Source organism: Gadus chalcogrammus, chromosome 5 (assembly GCF_026213295.1).
Source record: "Gadus chalcogrammus isolate NIFS_2021 chromosome 5, NIFS_Gcha_1.0, whole genome shotgun sequence".
Taxonomy (NCBI): domain Eukaryota; kingdom Metazoa; phylum Chordata; class Actinopteri; order Gadiformes; family Gadidae; genus Gadus; species Gadus chalcogrammus.
In genome coordinates this window covers 8,049,811-8,075,620 of record NC_079416.1, presented here as the reverse complement: position 1 = coordinate 8,075,620, position 25,810 = coordinate 8,049,811, and the positions used below count along the sequence as shown (strand labels likewise).

The following is a 25,810-nucleotide window of genomic DNA, read 5'->3' as shown; positions in this document are numbered from 1 at the left end:
GAGAGACAGAACGCAGAGTAAAGCTGTCCTCGTTTACATATTTAAATTGATTGATCTTGGCAGAGTGCAAGTGTTGTCCACATGGCTTTTCTAACATGGTTTATAAAAATATTGATATTCTTAATTTTGCCCTTGGATGTATGATCATCTCCATTCATGACTGCCTGATAATAGGCATCAGTTAACTTCAAATTCATCTGTTATGTAAACAAGCTGACACTCAGGTTGAAATGGAGAAGGGACGACACCCGTTGAGATAGGTTCGTGTTTTTATCCGACATATTTAAACCAAAAAAAAACGAAATCAAAAGGTATATGAAAGCATAATTAAAAAAGTAGGAACAAGCAGCATAGAGATGGCTCTCCCGGGGGCAAGCAAACAGCTCAGCCCGTTCCGCTTGATCTGGACTTTCTCTCTCTTCTTTGAAAAAAAAAACAACCAAAAAATACGTTCATTTTCTTTTGTGCTCTTGAATGTCTTTCCTTCCGGCCGCCAGGTGGAATGCGCGTAAGCGTGTGTGCCCCCAAAACACTTTGGCATTCAACAGTGTTGTGTTTCAGATCTCAACCTCAGTGCAGTATGTCACCAGACGGGGGGGGGGGGGAACCACCTCTTCTCCATCCCTCCACCCCTTCCCCCCCCCCCCCCCGTCCTCCCCTCCGGTAGAGGCCTCTCAGAGGGCCAGCAGCGTGGGCGAGTCCGAGGACTGGTCCCCGCTGCTGCTGCTGCGGCGGTGGGCCTTGGAGCAGGACTCGGAGGTGGCCGAGGGGCTGTCGGGCTCCAGCAGGTTGGGGTAGGTGAAGATGAGGCTGGGGGCGCTGGGCGTGGAGGCCGGTGTGGAGGCGGCCACCACCGGCGTGTTGAGGCTGTCCCCGTCGGTGCAGTACATCCCCATGATGCCCCCGATGGCGCCGCCGCCACCGCCGCCGCCGCCGCCGCCCAGGCAGATGGGCTTGATGACGGAGCGCTGGGGCTTGCCGCTCATCTCCATATCCATCTCCACCTCCTCCTCCTCGCTGTCGTCCTCGTCGGGCTCCTGCTTCACCACCACGGCGTTGACGGGCGCCCGGGGTCCCAGGCTAGAGCGCATGGTGAGGGGCAGTGGCGCACACTGCTGCTGGTTGTGGAGGTGGTGGTGGTGGTGGTGCTGCGGCTGCTGCTGCTGCTGCTGCTGGTGCTGCTGCTGGTGGTGGTGGTTGTTGTTGTGGTTGTTGTTGTGGTTGTGGTTGTTGTTGTTGTGGTGGTGGTGGTGGGCCCCCTGGTGGAGGTGGTCGTCAGCGGGCAGCTTGCATGCAGGGTTGTGGGCCACCAGCATGAACTCCAGCTTGTCCTTCTCCTTCTGCAGGGTCTCGATCTCTTTCTGCAGGTCCGCCTTCTCCTCCTCCAGCTTCTCCGTCTCCTGCGGGGACAACAACGGCAATGCATGAGCGACCGGGAACCACCAGGGGCCGAAAGTATCATTGATTGATTATTGACGATCTGTGTCACGATTATGTGATCATCGCGTTCAGATTCGTAATAAATACATCTGCATCTGAAAACGGTATCACAACTAATCTGGACCACAAAGCATGGCTGGCATCATGTGCATTGCTATATCTCACCAACAGAGGGCACTGTTTGTTAGCTTAAGTTTTCTCTGACAACCCCGAACAGCGGGGCAACTCAATGGGAATTAAATCTGCAGATAAGCATGCTCAAAACATCTTATCTAACAGCGTTCTCGCCGAGTGTGAGTTATTTCCAGCAGGTTTTATCGGTCTCAGTATGATGTGGTCTTGAACTCATAACAATACCACACAGTGTTGTATGGTTTCAGACAGATTCATGGTGTGCGGCTTTGAAACACGGGTGTGTCAAAGCCGCACACCATGAATCTGTCTGAAAACAAAGGCAGACTCTTTAAAAGATTCTAGTCACTAAGGCAGACTGGGGCAGATAAAGACAGATAATCACATACACGCACCAACCGTCTGAGAGGTGATTAAGGGGCAAAGGTATGAGGAAGTGGAGGGGGGAGAATAAACCACAGAACAGGAGGCGCGACGGAGCTGACGCCGTGCTGAACTCTACGGGAGGATATCGGCTCCTGAAGTCGCTGGTACATATCGTCCCTCTTCACACAGCTGGGAGAAATATCTTCCTTATTCGGAATTTGAATAGATAGTGCTGCCAAAGCACAAGGGGCGTAGTCTTTTCCCTGGGAGCAATAGTTGTGGTGGCAATGTGTGTGTGTGTGTGTGTTTGTGTTTGCGTGCGTGGGTGTGTATGCAACTGTGTGCGTGTGTATCTGTATCAGTGTGCTTGCATGTGAGCATGTTTTTATGTGTCTGGATACATCTGTGTATATGTGTGCTTGCATGTGAGCGTTTGTATGTTTGTTTGTATGTGTGTGTGTGTGTGTGTGTGTGTGTGTGTGTCTGTGTGTGTGTGTGTGTGTGTGTGTGTGTGTGTGTGTGTGTGTGTGTGTGTGTGTGTGTGAAAATGTGTGTGTGTGAACATTCATGTGTGTGCGTGTGAACATGTCTGTGTTGACGAGTGTTTGTGAGTGCGTGTGCGTGCGTGAGAGAGATGCACATCACAGAGTGAAGCGTGCACGTCAGTACATATGTGGTCGAGACTAGAAATGAGCCCCATTTCCAACCAAAAAAGTCCCGCATTCACAGAGACAGCTGCCTACAGCGCATTCCATTCCGGCGGGGGGGGGGGGGGGGGGGGGGGGGGGGGTCAGTGGGTAGGGGAGAGGGGGCTGACAAGCTCAACCTCACTGTAATTGAGCTAATTAGTCTATTTAGAATCTGTTACTCGCTGCCAAGCAAGACAAGCCGTACCTCTGTCTACAACAGCACCAAAACAAAACAGCTTTTCATCGTCCTCGTCCTCGCTCTCTCTCTCTCTCTCTCTCTCTCTCTCTCTCTCTCTCTCTCTCTCTCTCTCTCTCTCTCCCCCCCCCCCTCTCTCTCTCTCTCTCTCTCTCTCTCTCTCTCTCTCTCTCTCTCTCTCTCTCTCTCTCTCTCTCTCTCTCTCTCTCTCTCTCTCTCTCTCTCTCTCTCTCTCTCTCTCTCACCGTGCCTCGGTCTCTGTCACACGTGGAGCACCAGTCAAACCAGTGCGATGGAATGGAGGCTGGTGCGTTCTGAGGAAGGCGTGTGCTAAAAAGAAATCAGGAGGAAATGTCTGAAGTTCATCAGGCACAAACGAATGGTGCTTTGAGACTCCTAACACTGTTTAAGATGTTGTTGAAGCCGTGAGGCATAGTGTTGAGCTGGTCTCACAAAAGTGAGGAGTACAACGTAAATCGTAAAAAATACAAGTGTTGACACGAAGACTTGCGCATTTTGGCAAACGCACACACACACACACACACACACACACACACACACACACACGCACACACAAACAAACACACATAAAAGGAGTGGGGGAAGAATCCCCACTAGAGCATGGAACCCTCAACTAAACCCGATGAACTTCTGCAAGTACAAGAAGCCAACAGAACCGGTTTCTGCTCCTCCTCAACCAGCCTCCTCCTCCTCCTACTCCCCCTCCTCCTCAACATTATTATCATCATCCTCATCGTCATCCTCAACGCCGCTGTATCCGACAGGTGTGCGTGTTCGGCGTTGTGTGCGCACGCAGCTCAACTCACCCCTTGCAGCATTTCGGTGAGCTCTCGTCTGCGGTTGCGACATTTCGCTGCGGCCAACTTATTCCTCTCGCGGCGAACCCTCCGTTTCTCCTCCTCCTCGGGGGTGAGCTGAGGACACGCACAGCAAACTAGTTCAGTATGTTTCACACGTACGCGCACACAAACACACACACACACACACACACACACACACACACTCTGAAACCTTTAGTGAGTGCTTCGAGACAGTGATTATCGCTGACAATGTTAAAGGTGCTTTGGATAATACACCGTGGCGTTATGGAATTACCTTAATGATGTACTGATGACTGCACAGGACAACAGCCCAGTTGTTTGGGCTCTGACATAACAAATACCTCCATGAACTATGTGTCTAAAGCCGGCGTTGGTTACGGCACCCGTATAGGGGGAAAGGACTGGAGCGATGTGGTGAGAATCCCCCATCGCTAGAAGCCCATTAACACGATGGTACGCACTTGAAGATGCTAAGATGCAAAAACGTATTTTGAATCCATCATCATTGCATCTCTCTCTCTCTCTGTCTTTCTCTCTCTATCTGTGTGTGTGTGTGTCTCTCTCTCTCTTTGTGCCTCTCTGTGTGTCTCTCTGTCCCCGTCTCTCTCTCTCTCTCTCTCTCTCTCTCTCTCTCTCTCTCTCTCTCACCTGCTCGTCCCTCTTGCGGCGTCCGCGGGTGTCTCCGATGGAGCGTATGACGCCGGGCCTGGCCAGCGGGTTGTGGTGGCCCAGCAGGCCTGGCCCACTGGTCAGGTGGTTGCTGTAGGGGTGGGAGCGGGAGTACGGGTTGGACATGGAGGTGATGACGGTGGGCTGGACCATCCACTGGAGGTCTTGGCTGGTCGTTATGGCATTGATGGTAGGTATGAAGGCACTGTTGGAGCCGGGCATGTCGGCCCTGTACTTCTGCGGGCGAGAGAGAGAGAGCGAGAGAGAGAGAGAGCGAGAGAGAGATGTTAGATGCGAGCCCTCTGTGTCATATCAACGCATGTTTTGGTGCGCCTAATCCTGTGAGCATTGTAGCGTTCTTCATCCAACACCCCCAACCCCCTCCATCCCATGCTCTATTACTACTCCTTGACAGCTCAATCGACAAAACACGGACACATACACAACAAAGAGCCACCTGCCTCAATCAAATTCATACCGTGTTCAGCATTTGAGTCATTTTGAGTAATGATCCAGCCCACGTATGAGTGAAAACACTTTCACACATTTAATCCCTGGAGTGGAACGAGGTGATACGCGCCGGGAAAAGCCCCCCCACCGGACCCGCTAGTGCATGTTCTCCACTATACACTATCGTTGCACACCGAAAGCCCCCCTGAGCTACACGGAAAGGAAATGAGCGTGGAACAGATTATTCATGGTAAAAATAAACAGATTCGTCATGATAGACGTAAACGACAAATGACTGATAAGAGTTGTGCTGATAAGGCAAGCTGCTTGAGGATGAAGTCACACCGATGGTCCGTATATTGAATTACAAAAAGTGTGCAGCTCTCCGGAGCGGTTCTCTTATGGGTAAACAACATGAAAGGCAGGGGATCGGGCTTGTATTGTGCAATACTCGCCGCGTCCATCGGTCAGCGTTACTTCCTGTATCAGACATGTCTTGTTGCCTATCTATATAATGGGCCAACAAGATTTTCGCACGCACCTCCTTTTCCACGCACTTTTTTCTGATTTACGTCCCACCATCTTCCCACTAGTCCCACATTGTTTTCCCAGTGAGTCACCGGCAGATTTTGTTAGCCACGTGCATACAACGAGCAAGTTCCAGTAAAGCGGGAAGCAGCCTGGAATTTAGAGAGGGGGGTGGAGGGGGAGAGGGGTGCGTGTGCGCCAGCGTGGACGTTTATTGCGTGTGTGTGTGTGTGTGTGTGTGTGTGTGTGTGTGTGTGTGTGTGTGTGTGTGTGTGTGTGTGTGTGTGTGTGTGTGTGTGTGTGTGTGTGTGTGTGTGTTAGGCAAGATGAAAGGCAATTATATTTATGTACCCCAAGAGAACACAATCGTTTAATGGGAAGCGGTGAGGCAAAACTTGAAGGTGACGTCACGTCTCTATCAAGGATTGCTTTACCGTCAGAGCTTATTATTGGGCTGGAGATTTCCAGAGAAGCCGCTGCGCAATAACGTGCAACAGTGCCAGCACTTGTTAATTTCCCGGATTCCCAGCCTACCCTATGATTTCCAAACGGGCACTAGCAGTAGAAACAGATGTAGGCCAACACGATGTGCGTTGGCCCGAAACAAGTTTTGCTGAACTGACAAGCACCCCGTATTGGTACATTTTGTCTTTCCCCGGAGTGTTTGGTTGTTAGGTAAATTCGCAGGGCACGACGATTAAACTGTTGTTTCAAGGTGCGACATGTTTAAGCCTCTATGGAGGCCGTATTTGAACCTCGCAATGCGTATAAAGACGTCAAATCCCGCCGTCGCGCAACCCGACAGCGCTTTGCCACAGGCGTACAATGGTTTGGTTAAATTCATACTGTGCGCGTTGGTGCTCATCTTCGATGCCTAGCCCTAAATGGTCATTGAACTGTTCTAGTTTGTTATGAATTGATCGTTTTGTACAATTCTTGTTTTGTATGTAGTTGTGCGTAAACCGCTCTAAAAAGGGGGAATACATGCGCACAGAGCTCTGGCTCTCTGGCGGTCGACAGAGAACAGGAGCCTCGGTACAATAAAACAGAATTCATAACGAACTGTCAAATCAAGAAGCACTTCAACAGGCCATATGTTCGACCCAAACTACCGCTAGAACAATTCACCCCATCCACAGCGTGCACTGCATATCTAATGCGCAATGTAACTGATCGGTGGTTCCCAACTTGTAAAGGCTAGTTTGCTTTTTGTTTCGAAGCGCAGATCTTGGACTACCACCAAAACTAAAAGTCCGAGTCATCCTAATCCAAACTACGACCACTCACGAACCCAAAGCAGTGCGTAAAGGCGATGTATTACGCATTAGTCCAGTCACTGATCAAACGGGTCATTGCGTTCGTCCACGTTCTTCAAGATAAAAGGTATTGGCACACATCTTATGCACATAGAAATGTGTGTGGGTTTTATGAATATTCTGGTCAAATGTTTACAGAAAACCGCCTACATTAAAACGGTTGTCATGTTTATTTTCTTTGTAATGTTTTGGAACGCCGTGATGTGTTGTTGCGAGCCATACCTGGTAGTTGGAGGTAGAGACCGGACTCCCGATCGTGCTGCTGCCGCTGGTGAACGACTCTGGCTGGGCCGGAGAGGTGCTGCTGCTGCCGCGGGACGAGGTGTCGTAGTTCCCGGAGTAGTCCTGGTACATGATCCAGGAGAGGGAGGAAGACTTCAGTAGACTACTGCGGGGAGCTCTGAAGCCTTGGAACAAATCTCGACGGTGGGAGAGGGCAGCGGTGAAATCCTTTGATTCTCAAGACGTTATCTCGAATATCCAGAAGAGTGGTGGAAAACTCCTGAGTGCAATTATGTTCCTCTAAATGAATTGAAGCGAATGACTTTTACGCCCTAGTAATAATAGATGAATAGCATTGGCATCGCACGTAATTGCGATTTTTCTTTTTAAGACTCGACTAGTCCTTAAGTCATAAGTCCACTACAAAAGTTTGAAAGATGTGTTGCCTGTGATGTGCGCAAACTTCTAAGTAAAGTAGGCCAGCACACCTCAAGCAACGACGCGCCTTCAGGTGAACCTTAAATGGGATGTGACTCACGCAGGTGGAGAGTCGTTTAAAAAGCTCGACTAGGTATAATTTCCCTCGTCTTTTTTCTCTATTACAGACCTTATCGCTGTTACCTGCCGTGCACGGAACAGATCTAACTTTTTTCTTTCTTTCCTCCTTTCCACACTTCCTAAAGATGACTCACTTCAATGGCACTATGTAGAAGCGCGACCGCTTTTCAACGCCAACGAAACTGTGCACGTCACATTCTGGGCGTCGCCACTGCAACCAGGGAGGGGTCACGTTTGTCCAGGCGCCGCGTCGGGAGATGCAAATCCTGGAATTAGCCTAATACTTGACAGAAAATCGCAAGAGTCCCATCCCAGTGTTAAAATCTGTTTTTCAAATAAGATAAACAATCGTATCTCGATGTCTGGAACGCCCACGCTGGTATTTCAGTTTATGTTTCCCTTCGCGTCCACGGTTTTCTTGTTTTGGTACAGCCCATTGACGCATGCTTCCTAAAATGGGCAGTTGCGTCAGAGAACGCATGCGGGTTTCCTTGGTAAAAAGGAGCGTCAGACAGTGGAGGGATTCCCTCCCCTTGCCAGTGTTGCCAGATTGGGGCAGAGTTTCCGCTCAATCTGTTAAACCTGGAGGCAGGTGGAAGGGCAGCGGGGAATTTGGCCCAATCTGGCAACACTCCCCCTCGCTCGCCGTACTTTGGACACAGTTAAAGCCCGCTAGATGTTCTTCTGCCCCGTGCAGACAATACGGACTGCCATAGGATAGACTCGAGAGAAAGGACTATAAAACATAATTATTATACTTATTCGTTGACTAAATATTGACGCAATGTAATGACATCTCATCTCGTAGATAGGCTTTTGGCTGCTAAAGGAGAAAGAGACGGCACACGAAACGACATCAGAGTAGAAGAGATCGGATGATGGTGTGCCATTGCCAGCATTTGGGAAGGCTCGCGAGTTACATTGAATCCGAAATAATATTAGTACGAAGGCTTATTGGTTATCTCAATAAAGCCTAAAGATCTTTATTGAAAGAAAGTGTCAATCTTCTTGCCGTTAGAACTGCATTGTGCGGGGAACAAGACGCTCTACCGCGCAGGTGTTGCTGGTGGTTGGATTAAAATTAAATGGAGACTAATTTAAGATCGGACGCACCTCTTAACAAGGGCACAACGCCCAGAAAATGACATGTTACCGATATGAAATGGCACATTAAATCTAATCCTATCTGGGATGGTTCCTATTTTAATCTGTTTGCCACATAGCCGGTTATTCTGCAGCCTTATTACCGCTGTTTGTTGCGCGCCCTTCCAAATAAATCTACTGACCTGTGTCAATTAACGCGAGAAGTAGTCCTACTTACGAGGGAGGTGCTTTCGGTATTTCAAAACTTTAAGCGACAATTTAACTTTAAGCAAATCCAATCAGAATATCGAGGAGCAGCTTGATAACCATTCAATATTCGTTCTAATTGTGTACGAATAGGCCTATTGGTCAGAGCAACAGCATACCTGGAAAGATCTTTAAGAGTGTGTGATGCTGATGGAGAATGCAAACACTGCTAAACGTTCATTTGATAATCATTATTCGAGGTCTGTCTTGTCTTTGGCTTTGTATTGAATCGCAGGGCTACATTTACGCGTGTGGGGGGTTTGCAGCCGATAATTGCCATTATCATATAGGCTTTCTACTGAGAAAATCTGAGTAGGCCTATAGGCCTGCTATTATGTAGATGACTCGTGAGCCAAGATCAATGTGTGCATCTACTAAGGGGGGCCTCCTACCTGACTCCTGAGCCATGTAAACCATCTGCCATTGCCATAGAGATACACCTCACAACCGAACCCAGTGCCCCAACTAAGATCCGCATCCTTTCAAAACAGTTTGTTTCACCTGTCAGACTAAGAATAAATACATATATGCAGAACAGAATGAGGTATAAACAAACAACATTAATTCAACAGAATTTTTTCTATAGAATCTGGGCATCCAACAAACGTAATAAATTCACTCAAACATGGTCAGGCGAAAAGTCCAGCAAAGTTCACTGTGGTGGTGTGCTTTTCTCTCATGTCAGGATAGCTACGGTTCATCTCCTCATTCAACTTTCAATATCGAGACCTTGATTTGATCTGGGGGGGCTTACTCAATTTGCGGGGCCCTGCTCGATTTGCAGGGGGCCCCATGCTAACGTGCAGCGAGCGTCCAGGGAGGTCCGCCTCTGGCCACAGACAGCCGTGACGTAGACGGGGAAGGATGGACCCTGGCCTGATCTCTAGTCCTGCCGCGCAGGAGAAGGAGGGAGAGGCCGTGTTAGCCGGTTAATAGCTCCTGTGAGTCGCTGCCTGGACACTTCTGCAAATTGAACACGGATTACATAAGTGCAACCTTTTCATTTCCGAGGTAAATCACTAATGGTCTAACAAAGCTAACAAAAAATAGCCTAGTATGCCTGTATGATCAAATTAGTGGGGCGCAAAAAAAATCGCGAAAAAAACCCGGTGTTTAAAAGAAAACATTAGCAATGAGTGGTAATGAGATATTTTCCCAGTAGAAATGTCACCTATTTTTTTTACAATTTGGTAACAACTTCTATTTAGGCTACTACTTATTGTTCGGCCTCTTTTTATTAATTATTTGTTTCTCAGCCTCCTCCACCTGCCAAGTTGAGATTTAATAACCTGACCTGGATAACATTGCAACATGATGACCTGCATGGCTAACCAGATAGCTCTTATGCTACGATCAGTCTACACACGCACTGCAGGGCAATTGATCGAATGACGAAAATATTTGGCCTGTTAAGCCCTTTGAGTGTGTACCGGTGATTAAGAGCTATACAAATTAAATTAAATTTAATTGAATTCAGTCAAAATGTTGAAATATCTAGTGTTGTTTCTTCATTATTTCCTGTTATGTTAACAGCATCATGAAAAAAAATAACATTCACAGAAGGACATTTCCAAAAGGTCGGATTTCCTGTAGACTGAGCAGCTGCGTTTTAAAAACCAACCCAACTACCTCATTTTCATTGACCGTTACCTTGACGACACATATAAATCAGTCATCTCAAAAGTGAACAGGAGTATAATTTGAGCATTCTTGACCCCAGGAGTGTGGTATTGTGAAGAGTATAGAATATGAATTAATTGGCCACACACGCTGCTGTGAAACCAATCATGTTCAAATCTGTGCGGTGAACAGTGTTGCCCAATTTCCTCGACACGTCAATGTGCCTGGCCGCGGAACAACCTCTCGATGCCTTTGTAACACATTCATACATGTTGTTGACATAATGGAACTCATGTGTTCCATTTGTGTTCCATAGTTCTCTGAAGCTTCCTTTAACACTGCTGTCTACTGATTCAACCATTATTGTTTTGCTGAATTATAGAAGCAAGGTTAATATAATGTTTATAATTGTACATTCTAATTATGATTGATATTTCCACAAAATGTTTTTTGATAACAAATGCACAAACACTGAAAATAAAGCAAAAAATAGGTAAGCCACAAACCAAAATTGTTTACTTCTTTTTTTGTAGGTTTGCACACTGGGAATACAAACCGATGTGCCGGAAATGAAACAACATAGCGGTATTGAAGAGAGCACATTTGCCACTTCTTGCCCACTTTCCCTAAGCCCTAAAAAGTGTGAGGAGGAGATGCATCGGGAATTGCTAGAAGGTGGGGATGACCCAGTCTATCTCAATGAAGGCTGTAACATAGCAACCAAATGTTTTGTTGCTTATTTCTTTGTGGGCAGGGAACGAAACCTGCTGACCTGCATCACTGCATCACTGTGTACTGGGCACCAACACTTGAAAACTGAGTTAATATTGTGCATTCTCTCTCTGCAGCACATAATCCAATATGAGGTTCCCCATAACGAGAATACAAGCCAGTTACTTTTGTGTGTGTGCGAGTTGAGTGGAGTTGATTCATAACCCTATGTCATATTGAAGGCCGAAAGTGGAGTGTGGAGGAGAAGTGACACACAGAAACATGTACACATGGTTTCAGGTCATAGGGGCTCAAACAAACATGTGTGCGCGAGTACAAACCCACGCGCGCGCACACACGCCCACGCACATACATACACACACACACACACACATACGCTCACACATACGCACATGCACACTGACAGTAACTGTATGTGCAGCCATTAGGGTATCAGTTCCTGATACAATGAAAGGAAGTGCGTCACCCAGAAAGTCTTTGCCCCCGAGAAAAAACAAAAACAACGAAGAAGAATGGAACGTGGCGTAAACAGAGAGCGAGAGAGAAATAAAAGAGGAAATGTTGGAGTGTGTGTGTGTGGGGGGTCGGTGGAAGAAATGAACCAACTAGCGAGAGAAGAAAGAATAGGCGGCGGGTGGAGGTGGAGGTGGTGGTGGTGGTGGTGGTCCACCCGGAGGGAGATTTGTGAACAGGCACAGAACAGCGGACTCAGCCACCTGCAAAACAACACCCTTCCGCCCTCCTTCGTCTCCTACTTCCACCTTTACTGGACGTCGCTCTGCCGCTCTGTTTCCACGGGGAGTGGGGAAAACATGTGAAGGCTGAGGGAGAACACGTTGGTGAAAACAAAGTGAGAAGCCAAACAGAGGGAAACGCTGGCTGCTTCTTGTCCTGCGCGTGTTATTGTGTCTGGGTTCTCCTCTGCGTCTTGTTCTGGGCCATCCTCGGCGTAGTGGCGCAGCGTGTCTGGGAGAAGCTGCTCATGCAGCCACGGCCAACACACAATAGGGAGGTTTTATCTCGCTCTGTCAACATTCTGCTCCGTTGATATTTACGAGAAGGCAGCAGTCGGAGAGTCAGTCAGGAATGTTAATGGGTTCGGAGGCCCGGGAACACGGACCATGGCTCCTGCTTGGTCTCAGCTCCTGACCTAGATCAAGCGAGGTCATGTACCACCATCGGTGGTCAAAAACTCAGAAAGATCCAGAAAATGTTATTTTTCTGAGGTCCAGGGGGTATACAATTGGATGATGAACATCTGTATCGAACACCGGTTATGTTGTATAATATTAGATATGGAAGGTGGATATAGTGTATTGGCTAAACAGTAGGCAGGGTGGTAGCCACTCCCATTCAAAAGGCACTGGGTTCGATTCCCAATATCTGCAGTTTAGCCTAAGGCGTATGCCTGCACCATAATATGATGTTGATGAATTCACTATGAGTCGCTTCGGATAACAGCGTCTGCTATATGACTCAATAGTTGTAGTAAATAAAAGGATGTCATGTCGTTGGATTACCTCCAAAAATGCATGTGGGGAGAAAAAGGCATTTTATGCACACTTACTTGCTTTCATAGATTTACATTTGATGAATACAATGGGGCGAAATTAGCGGACATAACCAGGTTTGTTCCAGATGAAAGGCAACTTTACAAACTCACAGCCAATGGAATGTTGTGAGATATTGGTGGGATTAATTATATATTATCTAACAATATTCTTTTGGATTTTCCCTTTACCCTTTGCGTACTATCTGGTAACCGTCAACCAGTCAACGGTACTTCCCACTGGTGAACATGCTCTTGATCATGACGCTGTTGTACAATACATTTACCAAAATATTGTGTCATATCAGATGGGAGGGAGCTCAGGGGAGAGGGGAATGTATTTGCGGTGGCGCGGGGCCTTTGCCTAGTGGCCATCCTGGTTCCTTCCTGGTTCCTTCCTGGTTCATTCTTGGTTCATTCTTGGTTCATTCCTGGTTCCATCTTGGTTCTGACCGCTAGCTGGGAGGGGGAATCGTATAAAGAGATCCTTTATTCAGTCTTGCTTCTTAATAAAGCCTGTTTGGGCGGGGAGGGTGGAGATTAGGGAGAGTGTGATTGGGAAGGGGTCAAAGGTGATGCGTGGGCCGCAGCGGTTCAGGAGGAGACGGGTCGGGTCTGATGGTGGTGGATGCTCTTCCTCCTGCGGTCCGTTCCTTCCGGCTGAGCGGAGCGCTAATGCGAGTGTGTGGAAAAGTGGAAAATGTAATTAGGCTGCCAAGGGGGGTTTGTGTCACTCGGCATGAGCCCGCCTGCCCCCTCTCCCCCCCACCCACTGAAAAGCCCCACCCCCCTCCGACTTGACACCATGAATGCCCTCCTCTCTGCGCCCACCTCCCAGCAACCCCACGGTCCACAGTCCCTGCTGCAGGACGGCCACTGTTTCTGTCTCTGGCCATACATCCCCCTCCCCCTCCTACACACACACACACACATACTCAGTAACCTGGGCCTCAATTGTAACCCTAAAAGTACAGTCAACCTTACAGCTGTATGCAGTGGTGGCAGAGGAGGTGGAGGGGACGGGGGCAGGGGACTGAGGCTGGGGAGGGGACTGAGGCTGGGGAGGGGACTGAGGCTGGGGGAGGGGACTGAGGCTGGGGAGGGGACTGAGGCTGGGGAGGGGACTGAGGCTGGGGAGGGGACTGAGGCTGGGGAGGGGACTGAGGCTGGGGAGGGGACTGAGGCTGGGGAGGGGACTGAGGCTGGGGAGGGGACTGAGGCTGGGGACTGAGGCTGGGGAGGGGACTGAGGCTGGGGAGGGGACTGAGGCTGGGGAGGGGACTGAGGCTGGGGAGGGGACTGAGGCTGGGGAGGGGACTGAGGCTGGGGAGGGGACTGAGGCTGGGGACTGAGGCTGGGGGTTGACTGATCAGGGGGACGACTTAACAATGGATGGCTTCGCTGGTCTGGATGCTGTGATAGCGATTTTGCTGCCGCCAAAAGAAGGATGGAAGACCAACCGACTGGTGAACATGGTGGGGTCTGACGTTCCTCTTGAAGTCCCGATCCTGGACAAGCTGTGTCTCATGTGGTGGCATCAGATCAATGGCAGCAGTAGATTGAAGGCTACATGATTGCTCCTTTAGCAGATCAACAGAAACAGACTCATGACCCACATGACATAGTCGTACAATTTTATTTCCCTAAACCAAAGCCATATAAGAACTGCCCCCACACTGCCCCCCATCAAAATGTGAAGCTGACATTGTCCATAGCAGCAGCTCTGGCTGGCCTGAATAACTTTAGGCATGCAAGCGGCAACAACAACCAAATTCCAATCACATCCACTAAGGCTCAGAGACTAAGGCTATAGTTCCCCCCGCCACAAACACAACTAGTGGGCTGCCTCTCCTATTCCTGCACATATATATTCATAATCAAATCTCTCTCTCTCTCTCTCTCTCTCTCTCTCTCTCTCTCTCTCTCTCTCTCTCTCTCTCTCTCTCTCTCTCTCTCTCTCTCTCTCTCTCTCTCTCTCTCTCTCTCTCTCTCTCTCTCTCTCTCTCTCTCTCTCATAAGGTTTTTCCTCAGATCTATGGAGGGAGGCCTTGTTGTTGTTTGTGTATGTTGGGGGGGGGGGGGGGGTACAGAACATGTACCTGTCTGCGTGGCTGTCTGCGCGCTGAGCTGTCATCTCACCCGACAGGTCTATCAGTGTCCAGGGACCGTCTGAACCCCCCCCACCCACCACCCCCCCACTGCCTGACAGCACGCCAATCCAGACTGACAGCTCCTCCTCAGGTAGCTGGTGGAGGGACGTGTGTGTGTGTGTGTATGTGTCTGTGTGTGTGTGTGTTTGTGTGGGTGTGCGGGAGTCTAAATATACAGTCAACACGGAAATTATTAAAGAAAACAAAAAATGACTAAATGCTACCTGCACAGGAGTGCTGTGAAGCACACACACACACGCCGTGATGTGTGTGTGTGCGTGTCGGGGTGAGGGGGGGGGAGGGGAATGTAGTTATGTTCATATCCCTGGAAGACACCACATATACATATATACACATATACTGCTAAACATGAAATGATTCCAAGGTTCCCTCTTCATAAACAAGAGACTTGATTTTGCTTATTCAACTTTCTCTATTGTTTTTGGTTTGTTTGTATTAAGCACATAGAGTCATGGCTACATTGCTGAGCACTAATATATTTGTATTACAAAAAAAACACACCAGTAGAAGGCTTTGGGATAGCCTGTGATGGGTGGGATTCAACACCATATACCCACTCAAACACACGGCCATCCAAAAGAACATGAGAGGGAACAGCGGAAAAGATGAAAAGGTTAGAAGACAGGACTCTGAGGCCTGATCTGCTGCATTGTGGAACCACCAAGGTTCAGTTATTACCTAGGAAACAGTTTTCATTCTGCCATGTTTCAGCCATTTAAAAAAAAAAAATCCCAATATAAAGGATGTTTATAATGCCAGTTAATCCAGCCTCCCCCCAACCAACACACACACACACACACACACACACACACACACACACACACACACACACACACACACACACACACACACACACACACACACACACACACACACGCACAAACGCACACCTCTTTACGAAATATGGGAAGGCTCTCAGTTTCATCATCCTCCAGACGGCCCACATCAATGACCACCCCTCTCCTCTGAGCTCGCTCAATCTCCAGCCATGTCTCATCACACACCGCAAAACAAAGTCTGCCTATACTACCGCACAGTAAGTGCACTTTGTGTGCCCTCGCGCACACTTGCACACACACGAACAAACACACACAAACCTTTCACTTGGGCCCCTCTGAGACATGCAATAAGTCCGACGGTTCGACTGCAAACTAAATATATAATCAGGAGGAGCAGCGGCGGCGGCTGACAGGCCGGGCGGCGTGAACACGCTGACGGCGGACAAAAGTAAACAATCTTGAAAGCGGCCTTCACCGCTCAGCGACACATCCAGGCCCCCCGCTTCCCGTCCCATTACCGCCTCGCCGCTCGCCACTGCCCCGTCTGTTTCCTGTCTCTGGGCGCAAGGGCGATGATTCGGCTTGGCAGTAGCTTTCCTCAACCAAAAAAAACCAAAAAAAAAAACACTTTTCCTTTAGTGTATCTGCATATCTCCTAACCCCGGGGGGAGGCGGGGGGGGGATATGGGGGGTACTGGGCCGCGGTGGATGCGATGCACTTTCCCTCGTTGAAAGTTTTGCGTCTGCCTTCGCTGCCCCGATTGTGAGGTGAACGCTGGGTTGAGCCGCGTGCCAAAAGCGATAACTCGGGGGTATTTGGCCCTGGAAGGATCCCCCGATGTGGGCAGAGCTTTAAGTGATCGTGTTTCACACACTTGTCAGTTCCCTGGGGCTGGCTGGCAGGTCCATACTGCCTCCGCCGGAGCTGGCCGCTTATAGCGCTGTCAGCCCGCTGGTGAGCGGTAATCTATTGCTAGCTAATGTTCCTCGCTCCACTGTTGTTCCGCGGTGAGCACCGAGACACCTGCCTCCTGGGCTCCGAGCGCACAGAAGAGGAGGAGGAGGAGGAGGAGGAAGAAGAGGAGGAGGGGTTCCTTGTCAGCATACGCCCCACGTAACTTCCCTCCTCAGTTTGAGTTTTTTCCGAGATTATCCCCCAAGGAAAAACGATACCTAATCAGTTGAAAAGAGTTGCAGGAATAATAAAGTATGTAATAGGTAGTAAGTAAAGTTAAAGAGTTAGGATTTGATGACAACGTCTCCGAACCGAGCTGGAGCACACATTCGACATCGCACCTACCGCGGCGATCCTATTCTCCACGGTGAGGCTGAAGCTCCTTACACCAGCGTGATGAACTCAAGTACATGTTCGTTGATGTCATCATTCCCGCTAACCAGAGTTACCTGGCTAATTATCTACACCTTTAATGATTCAGTCCGGCCTCCTTACATATTCATCTGGAAGGGGGGAGATCATCGTTTAGGGATGGCAGACCTCTGAACTGAGAGCTGAAACACCATCGTCTAGACTCTAGAGACGGTACCTTGAGAGGCACCTGGGTGGGCTCATTACACAAAGCGCGCATCCACGCTAAGTCGCTTAACAGCGTGCGGAGATGAGCGGAGGCGCAGGTGGAACCGGGCAGGGGGGGGGCGGAGACCGTCAGGGAGGATGACACGGGGTTAACGGAACGCGGCGGTTTGATGGTTCCAGGGAACTGTTTACAACCTGCTTAAAGGGGCTTACGTCGAGACGGGTCAACATCAAAGAGAGCGCCGGAGACTTAGGAGACGAGCGCATCTGCAGAAGCCGTGCAGCGGTGGGCCTTGTTTGCAAACCGTCCACCAGCCTTCCTTCTCACAGCACATATTGACCCCGCATGGGGAACTCATATATATATATATATGGATTTCTTTAACCCAGGTAATAAAGTATTTTTCTATATTTGTTAGGGTTATTTTTTTGTCTATTTCCGGCCTCACTCACACCAACTGTGCGACCACCAACACAAGACTCAACGCAATCGGACACGTTAAAGGCATTAGTTGAACCAATCAAGAATCAGCACGCCATGTCCGACTGACTGCTCTGTTTCAGTTTGCTGGTGGAGTGTGTGTTGGTGGGGTGGTGGTCGCATGGTGGAGGAGTGGGGGAATGGAGCAGTGATAAAACACAGCAGAAGCCAACTAGCAGAGAGAAGACGTTGCAGACACAGCAGAGAGCAGTGGGTGCCTTGTGTGTGTAGATTTACACAGAAGAGTGATGTGTAGGTAGGCTAGCTTCCCTTACTATGCCAAATAACAACTACATATTAAATTATTCCCAGAAAAGAGATACATGGCTTGGAAAAGCAAAACTTCCAAAATGGATTGAATTTGGATTGATATAATCACCTGATGGCATTGATCTTGGCTAGTTGATAACGTCCATCACACAAACATCATCAAAAGCCGATCATAAATAAACATGTTATGTTGTATATATATGTAAACGTTTAACCTAGTAAAAATGTATCTGTAAAAATAAATATTTAATGTAAATATAAATAAATAGAACAGTCTCTCTATATATTTATATGTATATAATCCATGTCTACATATTTAGACCATCTTTTTTGTTACTTCACTAATTTAATCCCTCAAACTGCTAACCATCGGAGGGGTTCAGATGAACCACCGTAGCAACACATTCTCGTTGTTGTCACAAGTCACAAAGTTCCACATGCAACTGTCAACTCCAAACGCAAACCCCCAACCCCCCCTCCCCCTCCCCCCACACTTGTACAAGATGGTACAGCCCCTCCTACATCCCTCCAAAATAAGAGCGGCAGCACGTCCCGCGGCTGATGTGGTGGATGTTCTGAAAGCGGGTCGGGAAAGGTTACGTCAAGAAGCACGGAGTGGGGCAGCGAAAAAGACAAAAAGAATCTTGCCGTTTTAATTATTTTATTAAGCGCCTTGATGCTATTAAATGCCCCAGATACATTCACCCTACAGTTCCCAATTAGACTTGACAGTTGCTGCATTACCCACAATAAATATAGCAAAGGGCTGGCCGCGGGCCAGAGTAGACCCCTGACTGTGACCCTCATGTGTAATGATGAAAAACAAACGCACACGCGCACGCCATGCCTCCGCCGCTCAGACATGCATGGAGGACGTGTACGCGCTGGGATCTGTGCGCACACGCACACGCACACACACACACACACACACACACACACACACACACACACACACACACACACGTACGTTCTGGTGCTATGTGTCCTTATGATGCTCTTTTAACAAAAAAAACATACGGGGTAATAAAAAAACAACAACATTTAATTGGAAACCAAAAACATGAGACCATTGATGACAATAAAAAAGGTCAGTTTCTGATGGTAAACAGTTTATTAAAAGCAGTGTGACACACAAAAAAGAGACATTTACATGAAGTGTTTAGCAATATTCTAGCCATGTCAGTCACTGACATTCCCAAGATTTATAAAAAAAACGAAGGGTGCAAATTTGGCATTTGAACCTTGACATGTGCAGTTTGGGGAGCCTTTAAACATACACATGGTAGCAAACCCGTACCCAAGATATCCGACGATGACGAACAAAACAAGCAACTGACGACACAACTAATTTGACAAGCGTACATAGTGCCAACCCTGTATTTAATTTTTCACCCATAGATGAATATAATAAATATTTAAGAAATTATCAAGTAAACGCCTTAAACTGTCAAATTTCTGATGGGTTTGGGATGGAGAGAAAGAGAGAGAGAGAGAGAGAGAAAGAGAGAAAGAGAGACTGATCAGTGTGTGTGTGTTCGTCTGTTAGTGAGTGAGAGAGAATGAGGAAAAAGAAGACTAGATAGATGGAAAAGAGTGAAAGAGCGAGAGAGAGAAGGAGAGGGCCGAGAGTGGGTACAATGACTTCCTCACCTCCCTGTCCAAAGCTCCTCCCCCCCGTTCTGCTACAGGGTTTCAGTGTCAAAGCGAGAAAATACACCGACCCCACTTCCATCATTGTATTGGAGGGGACAGAAGCTAGCAACCCATCTTTGCTCACGCAGCGGACACGCATACATACATCCATACACCTACGCATAAGCGTGGGCATTGCTCCCCCAAACACACAGACACCACACACACACACACACACACACACACACACACACACACACACACACACACACACACACACACACACACACACACACACACACACACACACACACACACACACACACACACACACACAGGCAACTCTCCATGCATGCCGTTAAGATTGAGAGTACTACAGCTTCCCATTGGCAAAGGCTCCCTCTTGGAACTGGGGGATGAAGCTCTTGAAGTAAGCCCTGCGAGAGAGAGAGAGCGAGAGAGCGAGAGAGAGAGAGAGCGAGAGAGAGAGAGAGAGAGAGAAAGAGAGAGAGAGAGAGAGAAAGATAGTTAGGATACATGGCAGAGCAATTCAGTGAGCAATAAGAAACAAACAAAACATCCAACTGCAACAGCAAACAAACATCTATCCAACAGATTAAGTCAGAATGAGACATGACAGTGAAATTGATTTGGAAATTATGTCTGTAATGTAGACCTGTGAAGATAATGTATTGTGCCTGCCCAGGCCTTATGTCGTTTCAAAGTCGGGATTTTAAATGTTTGCACAATGAAATGTAGAGTTCAATTGGAAGTTGTTTGTTGAGACTTGGGTATTTGTCAGCATCATAGAAAATACAACATATTTGCTTATGGCGGGGTTAGAAATGATTGAGCGAGCCTCTACAGTACATCTGAAGATCTCCATGGAATATGGATACAATTTACAACCAGGTAAGGAGTTTCTAGCCCACCTATCCAGAAATGATTTTGATACAAAATTATATTTATCATAGAATATAGGCTACAGTCAGCAGCAGTCTGCTTGGTATGTGAGATGGATATTGCTAATATTTTTAGATGCTGCCTGTGATTTATGATTTTTGCGCATAAATTAAGGGCAATTTATGCTAACGTGCAGACCTCAGCCACTGGATCAGGTACATGTTCAATTTCTATCGTAGACGACCCGTTTAAATAACAATAACACAAACACACAAAAACAAGCCAGGAACCCACGCTGGCCCCCAGCCGAGACCACAGTGTGCTTCAGACTCGTACTTATTAACAGGCGTTTGAAAGCCACGCTCGGGAGCAAACACTGTTGGCTGCGGGGCTGCAGCCAACGCCTATAGATTAACTCTGGTGAGGTCACACCGGTTTGTGTGGAATGAGGCTGAACCTCAATGACACACACACACACACACACACACACACACACAGGTGCACGATTGTGTTTTTACGATTAATAAAGTTTGCTGAAGTACAAGCTTAATTTTGAATGATGCCGATGCCTGAGCAGGTTCCTTGGACAAATGTTGATACTACTGTGGGTTTAACGCCACCCTAGAGCCTTGGCAACTTTCCTCTTTTGATGTCAACCAAATCGCATGCAAATGTGACCGAACCCAATTACACACAAACTGTTACTCGATCTAAAGAAATGTGCAGGCGGACAATGGCTCTTCGCTTCAGCGTTTCCCTCTCTGAGATATTCTTTGAGGGGGACCAAGTAGCTTATCGAGTCTTCTCAAGGCCCATCGCTTTGAGTTATGTTGTCGGTGTGAATGACCCCGGCGCACACTTCAAAGGCAGTAAAGGCGAAGAGAAAAAAAACCTTCACAGCACAGTTGAACAAAAATGTATCGAGTCCATGAACACCGGGCGCGCGCTGCCTCCGTGGTGCTTCCAACACCCTCCTCTTTCATGATACATGACACAATCACCGCTTTGACGCGGGCTTCAGCAACACGCCTTCAGCTCTGCCTGCAGAGGCATTGTTAAAAATAACAACAAGCAGGCTATGAAAGAGGCATCTGTCGAGGCTTCAAGGTGAAGCCGACCAGAACACCAGGCACAAACCATACCCGCTACGTTTCATTAAGCACCGAAGGACCTCTGAACAGTGATTTTGCCGTACGATTGAAACCGACACAATTCACAGGTTGGGCTGTAAAACCGCCCGCTGTGCGCCCCCTCTGTGCCGTTCCCCACCATGGACGAGAGCCGCGTGTCTCGCACCAGGGGTCCGAAGGCAATACGAAGGCCCCGCATGGATCGGGGTCGAGACGCCCTTATTGGTCAGAAACTAGCCTGGACCGAGAGGTATCCGCCCCCCCGCATTTCACTCAGGGCTGATTGGTGGCGTTTCTCCAAGGACAAATAACAGCACTGAATTCAAACCTGAAGCACCTCTAATGCGTACCATGCTGACCCCTCAGTGCGGTCAACGTGGGGACACACGGAGCCTGAACATGCTGTTGTATCAGACCCGCGCGGTGTGGGTTCTTGCCCTCAACGTCTACTCACTTGGCCCTCTTGGCCATCTCGTTGCCGTCCCAGCGAGGGCTGTAGGGGTAGGCCTTCTGCACCTGGGAGTACAGCTGCCCACTGCTGGTGAAGTGGTACACCGACTGGAAGGTCAGGGTGGGCTGGTCCCGGGGGAAGTACAGCGGCAGGTCCACTGAGAACACACACACACACACACACACACACACACACACACACACACACACACACACACACACACACACACACACACACACACACACACACACACACACACACACACACACACACACACACACACACAAAGAGACACACACACACACAGAGACAGAGACAGAGAGACAAGGACAGAGAGAGGGGCAAGAGAGAGCAGGGCGAGAGAGAGCAGGGCGAGAGAGAGCAGGGCGAGAGAGAGCAGGGCGAGAGAGAGACGGGGGTGAGAGAGAGAGAGAGTGAGGAGTGAGTGAGGGAGGGAGGTTGAGATTGAGAGACAGCGAAGGAGAGAGAGCGAGAGAATGTGTTAATCAAAGAATTGTAGCGACGAGGCTGTGAGGCGATCAATAAAAAGACAGGACTGTGCTTGTTTAACAGTGGGAGGTGTGTGTGCGTGTGCGTGTGCGTGTGTGTGTGTGTCTGTGTGTCGGCAGTACCATGGACCAGGAAGCAGAAGTCCTTCAACATTAGGAGAAGGGTTAGTTTTGTAAATCCTTCAGCGTCGTATTCTACCACCCCCCTGGAATGCAAGCGCGCACACACACACACACACACACACACACACACACACACACACACACACACACACACACACACACACACACACACACACACACACACACACACACACACACACACACACACACACACACACACACACACACACACACACACACGAGGTGTCATCATAGAAGCATACTTTCAGACCCGGGGAGTCGAGGCCAGAGCCGCTCCTCTCTCCCTGACTGTGGCCTGTCCGTGGAGTACTACTCACATTCCAAAGTGGCTCAGGAAGGCGGCGATGTACTCCCTCCTCTTGTGGTAGCCTTGGATCACGTACTGCACCTATTCACCGACGGGCAAGGAACACAGACACACACACTCTGAGTGGCCGGCCTTGATGAGCTGAGCAGCAGAAGTGGATGATAAAGAAGCATCGCATTGCAAAACGGAAAAATAAGCAACCCACAAACACGAAAATGTCTGCAAGGCTGCCAGGGTGTAGAGGGGCAAACGCCGAGCAACGGGGGTTCATTATGTAAGGAAAATAAGATTTAAATCCAAAAACCTCCATAGGTTCTGCTACTTTGTTTACGATAGTGTTATTTTGATGCTTTAACAACAAATTGAGGCACAGGGTCATTTGGGATTGTTTAGCAGGTATACAAATATATTGTGTGTGACATTCAGCTCCGACAGGCCCAGCGGGCTACGTCACGGTGGTGCATGAACACCCAGAGTACCAGGCGGTGCGTGAACAGACTTGCCGAGGTATAACACGTGAGTGGCGCCGTGCCACGCAGAGGCTGTTAAGAGAGGCTGTGGATCCATTAGAGTGAGATCAGCGTTAGAGTGACAGAAATCCGGGGCTATCTATCTATCTAACCGTCTACGAGAGCCGTTTCGTGCGTCAACACATATTGCTGGGACGAGTATGAGCTTGACAGCGCGTGTGCGCCACACACAAACGCACACGCACACATGCGCGCACTTACAGGTACACACACACACATGCGCGCACCTACATGTACACACACACACATGTGCGCACTTACATGTACACACACACATGCGCGCACCTACATGTACACACACACACACACACACACGCGCACACTTGTATGTACACACACACACACGCGCGCGCATTTACATGTACACACAAACATGCGCGCAGACAAACAGACGCACACGCGCCCATCCGTGCGCTCACACTCCCACCGACGTGCGTTTAGTTCACGGTGGACAGGTGCGATGGCCTCTCTCTCTGGTGAGGTGGCCTGGGTCTCTCCCGTGTTACTGGGGCCTGGGCCTGGGGTGGGCAGTGGAGGTGGACGCCCGGGTCCACCTGGCCGAGCCACACCGCTCCATGCTCACCAGAAGATACCGACACAAAGCTAGATATATTAACCACAAAAAAGAAAATAAACCATGGACCAGTACGAACACTTAGTTGGAACACATAACTTGGGTGCTGTGTAAAGTGTGTAAAATTGTGAGAAAAACTATTGTGAGAATGCCAATAGGTGAGTGCGAGCACGCACACACACACACACACAGACACAGACACACACACAAACAAACACACACGTGGGTAGAAAAAGTCACCACATGACTCAGACTACTCACCATTCAGTTCATGGGACGTGTGTGTGTATGTGTGTGCATGTGTGTGAATGAATATGTGTATGTGTGTGTGTCTGTGTGTGTGCCTGAATGTGTGTTTGTGTGTGTGTGCATATACAGCAAGACTAAATACTCAGGGAAGGGCTTGTTGATTTTAGCCCTGTTGTGTGTGGCGCACTATTGTCAATGCGTACACAACTACAACATGTACCTGTGAGGAGGCTCAGCGAAGGGACACGCCCCACCCCCCGGCCACGTGACCTCATTGGTTGGCCCTGCGTGCTGACAGACAGGTGAGGCCACCTGGCAGGTACTCAGGCATTCCACCCGCACCCTGCCTTTATTGCTGCTGAACATCCTGTTCTTGCAGAGAGTGATGCAACAAGGGGCTCCTTTTCCTTTTTTTCTCGTCTGGAAGTACTTCCTGGTTCCGCTCCTCGGCAGATTCAATGTTTGCCTTTGAATGCATTTGAACCACTCTCTCTCTATCTTGTTTTTCAGACCCTGAATTTAGTATTCAATAGGTTCAGGGTCTGTTTATCTATGTGAAGCAGAGCCTTCTATAGCAATAAGAAAAGACTGTTCTGTTTCACAAGTGCATCTTCCAGCCATGAATAAAAGTACCGTAGTGAAGTAATTATTGTTAGCATAGAAGCATAGAAGAATGTCCTGAGATAACACATGCATAACATGCATTCTATCTGCAAGGACAAAATAATTATAATAACCGGCTTACTCATCCATTGCATCAAATGTCATTTACCTCCTTGTGACGCATTCTGTTTCGATTGCACAATCCTCCTTGTCAATACCTTCGCTGGAAGCCTTTGAAGACAGCAAGCCAACAGCTGTATGGGACATTCTGAAGAACTCGCCCACATAATAAATACTTTCTCTTTCCCATTTCATGATTAAAAGTTGAAGATCACGTAAGTAACTTGATGTAAGGCCATGGATGCAAGGGGGCTAGATGCAATGGATGAGTGTGGTGTGTGTGCACGCACACAAACACACCGTAGTTGCGTATAACACAGTGGAATGTACTATCTGTGTGAAGTGGTAGGCGTACTAGGCAATAAACTGGCAGCAGCATCTGCTTGGTTGAGTCCATGCCTGTCGCGGTAAAGTCAATGTACTAATCTGTGGAGAGAGTGAACCATGAAAAGCAAAAAACACCCTGCACGCGGGCATGTGTGCGTATGCGTGTGTGTGTGTGTGTGTGTGTGTGTGTGTGTGTGTGTGTGAGTGACTGCTGTTCAATACGATCCGTGTTGAGTGGGTTGGGAGACAGAGAGAGCTGTTCCCCTGCCAGAGTCACAGCCCAGCCGTCGGGCTGGATTGAGGTGTGTCAGTGTCAGTGGAGGCTCCGCAGAATGGGGCCAAGGTGGCAGGCGTAAACAGCCTCATTTGGGACTCGTTTAGAAATCATTTCACCAATCAATCCCCTCCATGAAGGAGGATGGGGAAGCCCAGCTGGG

The 25,810-nt window shown here is 48.6% G+C and overlaps 2 protein-coding genes across 4 annotated transcripts in view; both read right to left on the bottom strand.

Annotated features, from left to right (window-relative positions):
* Window positions 1-658: 658 nt before the first annotated feature.
* On the bottom strand, window positions 659-7,722 carry fosl2 (FOS like 2, AP-1 transcription factor subunit). Of its 3 annotated transcripts, none has more exons than XM_056591200.1 (4): window positions 6,851-7,722; window positions 4,314-4,571; window positions 3,651-3,758; window positions 659-1,400 (listed from the first exon to the last, which is right to left on the bottom strand). In XM_056591200.1, exons 1-4 carry the CDS (start codon window positions 6,980-6,982, stop codon window positions 675-677), a joined length of 1,224 nt encoding a protein of 407 aa, XP_056447175.1. In that variant the 5' UTR covers window positions 6,983-7,722; the 3' UTR covers window positions 659-674. The 3 variants fall into 3 exon arrangements, with proteins under 3 accessions (XP_056447175.1, XP_056447176.1, XP_056447177.1); XM_056591201.1 differs by having other exon boundaries at window positions 4,813-6,938; XM_056591202.1 differs by having other exon boundaries at window positions 5,326-6,938.
* An 11,241-nt stretch (window positions 7,723-18,963) lies between these two features.
* The window catches only part of babam2 (BRISC and BRCA1 A complex member 2), a 56,242-nt gene continuing 49,395 nt past the window's right edge, over window positions 18,964-25,810 (bottom strand). The window contains exons 9-12 of the mRNA XM_056590117.1: window positions 22,981-23,051; window positions 22,643-22,725; window positions 22,014-22,167; window positions 18,964-19,963 (exon numbers count right to left, since the gene is read on the bottom strand). Coding sequence (XP_056446092.1) covers window positions 19,900-19,963; window positions 22,014-22,167; window positions 22,643-22,725; window positions 22,981-23,051 — 372 coding nt within the window. The 3' untranslated portion in view covers window positions 18,964-19,899. The remainder of the gene's footprint in view (window positions 19,964-22,013; window positions 22,168-22,642; window positions 22,726-22,980; window positions 23,052-25,810) is intronic.